This window comes from Egretta garzetta, unplaced genomic scaffold, assembly GCF_000687185.1.
Source record: "Egretta garzetta isolate BGI_Z169 unplaced genomic scaffold, ASM68718v1 scaffold278, whole genome shotgun sequence".
Lineage (NCBI taxonomy): Eukaryota > Metazoa > Chordata > Aves > Pelecaniformes > Ardeidae > Egretta > Egretta garzetta.
The window spans coordinates 827687-832329 of NW_009260608.1; the positions used below are offsets into that span (position 1 = coordinate 827687).

Genomic DNA, 4643 nt, shown 5'->3' on the forward strand with positions numbered 1-4643 from the left:
GCCTGCCCGCAGCCTGCCCCGATGCAGCTATGCAGGCAGGAGCGTTCATCGGCAGATGCAGCTACTGTCTTTACCCCAGAGTAGTGCAGCTCTCCAAATCCAGCCAAGATGTAGAGGGATTTGCTGTGCACAGGCATTATTTATGAACACGTTATAAAGTGCCAGGCCTGTTCAATTGCATTTGACAAGCTGCTTCCCCAAAGTGGTACCTACTACGAGTACTGATGGACCAACCTCCAAAAGTCACTACAGTTCAGCAGTGGGAGGAACCACCTCCCTGTTTTGTTTCTCTTGACAGGCAGTGCCTTGAGAGGCAGCACTGAATCCAGCTACCTGGTTGTTAACCTGGGTTTGGGTGGTTTAAAAACCAATGTTTTAGGTTGATAGTTGAAAAAACAATGTTTTAGACTACATTTGTGCCTGAGTGGCTACCGTCGGGACATTTTCCAGAAGCTCAGCTACGCAATTTATCGATATCATTAGTCACTTGGGCTGTGTGGAAACGTGTGAAAATTTAGTGACTGTGCAATTAATTCTTGTATGTCCTTTTTTTTTGACTTACTGGGAACTAGAAAGACCACCCCAGGGTAGCAGATAGGAAGGAAAAAACGTGAGTCACTGCGCTTTTCGAGCAGTGGTTGCAGAACCTTCTTCTGCCTAATTTATTCCCACGCTTTCACTGGCTTTGGAAAGTGCCTGAAGCTCAGGCATGGTGTGTGGTTCTCAGAAAGGAAGCTGCTGTGCAGCTGAAGCAGGAGAGCGTGGGATCTGACTGACAGGAAAGGAAGAGGTCAGTAATCCACCAAAAAGCACCAATGCAAAAACGAACTGTCTGAATAAATGCACTTAAAGATACTTAAAGATACACTCACGACATTGAAATAAGTAGTGGGGGTAATGAGTGGACCTCACATTCCTGCCTGCCTTATGTTTAAAGTAATGAACCAACTGCAGATGTTGGCTGGTCCCTGGAGGAAGGCTGGGGGGAGGCCCGAAGGAGATGCTGCAGCGGTCGGATGCACATGCAGGCACAGAGGCACGTGGGTTGGGAGGGAGGTCTCTGCCTGCCCCTGTTCCAAGTGGCACCGGGAGCTGTCAGGGGAGAGGCAGAGCCTGGAAGGAGCAGCCAGGTTCTTCATCACCAGGTAGGTGATGCACTATTTAAAGCCAACACATTTTTCTAACCGCAATAACCATCTCTATCCTTTGCTTTGATGTTGCTGAGACTGAAGGTTTTCTCTTCATTGAAAGGCGTTTGCTGTAGCAGCACCCAAGTTGTCAGGGTCGTTTGGAAGGACTTTTGGAAGAGTAAAATGTTTCTGGCAGAAAATACAATGGTTAAAGCTGACAAGAACATTTCCTATGAGCAGAAAAATACATCAGCTGGGCTTGCAGGTTTTTTTTTTTGCTGCGAGTGCAGTTCCTTTTGTGATCACTAAGTGGTGAAGTTCAGCTATGAGGACTTCATCATCACTGCCTGCAAGCTTATGGAAAGTTCTTCTGTTAATCTTCTGTTTCAAAGTTGTAGCAGGGCTAAGGTGAGGGCACCAGCAAAGCCTGGAATGAGTCTTTGTGCAGGTGACTTGCATTCTGCTAGGAGGCTTTGGTGCAAAAGGACGTAGTTTCAGCAAATCTTCACTGTTTTTCAGTTTTGGAAGTTCTGAGAGGCTGACAATCAGAAATTAAATGTTTGCTTGTGAATCTCTATTTCAAGGCTGGCAGTTTTCCCTCTGACTTGGGCCAGAGCCTGTTAAAGTTATTTGCATTGTTTAATAGCTGTAAAATCGTCCGGCAAAGCCCACAAGAAGCGTTTTTCATTGGTTTCGCATTTTGGTCAGGCCAGAATGCCCTTCCAGAAATCTTGCAGGAAAATGCAACTATGAAAATAAGGGAAAGAAAGGAAATTGAGATGTGATACTTCAAAGGAAAAAGACAAGAGTATGAAGCAATCACAGTTTGCTCAGTGACAGGAATGAATTACTGAACCTACTCAAAAGCGCATCAGAAATGTTTCTTTAGAGGAATACTGATACTTCAGCTGTTTCTATTTTCAGATAATTAATTAGCACTTGGGAGGAGAGACGGAACTGTGTATGTATAATTATGTCTGAGAATTTTTTTTGTCACATTACGATTTCAGCCCCTTGGCTTCCCCTAACCTATTTGCATCATTCAAGGTTAATCTGCGCAGCAATTCAACTAAAACACTCTTAATGCAGTCATAGTCATCTGGAGTAGTAAGAATTTGCAAAAATGTAAGCCACCTAATCAGAAAGCAGAAAGATGAAACACGGTTTACCAATACAAGTTTGATTAGCAAATGAAGTCTTGCCAGCTAGTGGCCCCACTACGTGGTGCGTGAGCAACCTGTGGGCTGAGGGTGTTGTTGGTTTCAGCAATGTGATCACAGCTGGCAGAAAGAGAGAAACACAGGCGTAAAGATGACAAAGCAAAAAAGCCAACCATCAATCAGGAAAAGGAGGGGCGACAGAGGAAAATAGTCAGGCTGTAGCTTCAATTGTGCGTTCCCATGCAAGGTGCTCTGACTCGCCGCAGCGATAGCAGTTGACTTCACTGGTCTTGCTGCAGTTGATGGCTACGTGGCCAGTTTCACCACACCTAGAGCATTTCACTTTGGTTCAGGCTTCTTGAACGCGTCCAAACTCTCCACGAGAACAGCACTTCTGCTCGCCCGCATGGTCACAGTCACGAGCTAGATGGCCAGGTTTGCCACAGTTATAGCAGTGCTGTTCTCTCTCCCTCTTCGGTTCCTTGCAGCCCCACACCACAAAAACAATGACTCAAAACAGCTGTGTGAGCTATTTTTATGTCATCTCAGGTGAGGGTAGGGAGGAATGTGTGCGCTTGTGGGGCAGCAGCCATGTCTTTCTGAGGGACAGGGCTGGGGAAGGAGCACAGACCTGTGGCGATGGGGGCAACCACAGAGGAGGAGACGGGAGACCAAGGCTCTGGTTTTTCCCTGAGGCGATGTATGACCTAGGCCCAGGGTTGGGTGCTTGGCTTGCTTTGGTCACCTTATCTGGAAAAAGAGTAGCAGTAGCAGCTCCTGAGTCTCCACTGATTTTACATGTGGGGTGCAGACCCCTAATTGGGTCCTCTGAGTTACATTTTGGGAATGTTTGTACTACTTGTTGCAGCATGAATGTTGACCTGAGCACAGGTCGGGGCCAGGGTGGCTTTTTCTTCTGCCCCTCACAGGCTGATGGGCATTGGGTGCTCAGCTAGCTTAGAAATCTGGGCTTTTATTCAGGCATTTGCTAAAACCTAACCTTATGGAAGAGGCATTCGCAAAAAAACAGACTTGTAACCTTTTTACCTCTGTTGCAGATTGTCTAGCAGCCCAGCTGGGAAATCTTCGGTTTCTGGCTCTGATATTCGTTGTTATATCCTCCAAAATTTTTATTATTCAGCTGAGTGCTGGAGGGCAGGAGGTTTTTACGAGATGCCTCTTACCGTATGTGCAGGGAAGGGGAATGTCCCTAGAGTAAAAGCGTAGTGTATAAAAAAGGGGAAGCCACGCTCAATGGATCAGTGACTTGCTCGTCTCACTGAGGGCACGGCTAAGATGATGGTCTCTTGTCTGCTCCTCTCCAGCATCTGGACCGTTGCGTCAGGTAACACCCTTGTCTGTCTATCTGTCTGTATTGTTACTGTAACGGCGTTAGGGACCTCGGTGGCCCTGCTGGCCTGCTGCTGGGTGCTGCAGTTCGCCCCTTGCATCCCCCGGGGCGAGCCCAGCGGTGATGGGGCGCTTGCGGCACGGCACACGACCACACTGCTCGGCGCGGGGCTTCAGCCACAGCAGTGCTGGTTGCGTTGACAGCATCCTTGCTTTAATTTACCACCAGTGCATTTATAAACTGCAGACAGATGTATGAACTTACTGCAATTTGCAAATCATACACCAGGCAAATGTCCAAACGCTCCTGATGACCTGTATAAATGAAGTTTGACTTCATCTCCTGTTGTGACTGAGGTTTGGGTCAGACTGTGGCACTGATTTGCGTTAGCCAGGACAGAATTATTTGTTGTGATGGACATGGTGCTTGTAGGTGTCTGCTCAGGCCACTTAAAAGCGTGGGTGTGCTGCAATTGGTTTTTTAATTAAAAATTGTCTAGAAAAGCCTGAGTTTGTTCCAAACTAGCTTCTGTGGTCATGGTTTGTATTCTGCCTATGGCACTGATGAGCTCTGAAAAGCAAAATGACTGGCACGGCTTCACCGCTGGCTTCTTGATCTCCTGCGGAGATCTGCCTGGCCATGGCCACAGCCGCAGAGGGGGCAGGACCTGAGGGGACTTTGTCCGGCAGGTTGGACAAGCGTACCTCTCGGCACTGCAGACAGCCTCACTCCTCTTTAAAACCTGCAAAGATATTTCCCTTTCTTGTAAATGGAATTATATGTTTTCTGTGCTCTTACTGTCCCTGATGAGATCTCCCTTCCTGTGCTGATGTCCACAAATAAACTTTAGAAACAGTTGTCTTTAGAGGACTGTGGAGCTGATCTGCCCAACCTGGGAGCACCCACTTTGATTGCCTCTCCCCTTAATAGTTTTTCCACATATGACTGTGAATTGGAAGAGGAGACTGATTTTTTTTTTTTTTTTCTTTTGCCTGGAATTTG

The 4643-nt window shown here is 47.1% G+C and overlaps 1 protein-coding gene across 1 annotated transcript in view; it reads left to right on the plus strand.

Annotated features, from left to right (window-relative positions):
* The first annotated feature begins 3575 nt into the window (after positions 1-3575).
* LOC104131648 overlaps positions 3576-4643 on the plus strand; it is a 9378-nt gene continuing 8310 nt past the window's right edge. The window contains exon 1 of the mRNA XM_035900388.1: positions 3576-3635. Coding sequence (XP_035756281.1) covers positions 3587-3635 — 49 coding nt within the window. The 5' untranslated portion in view covers positions 3576-3586. The remainder of the gene's footprint in view (positions 3636-4643) is intronic.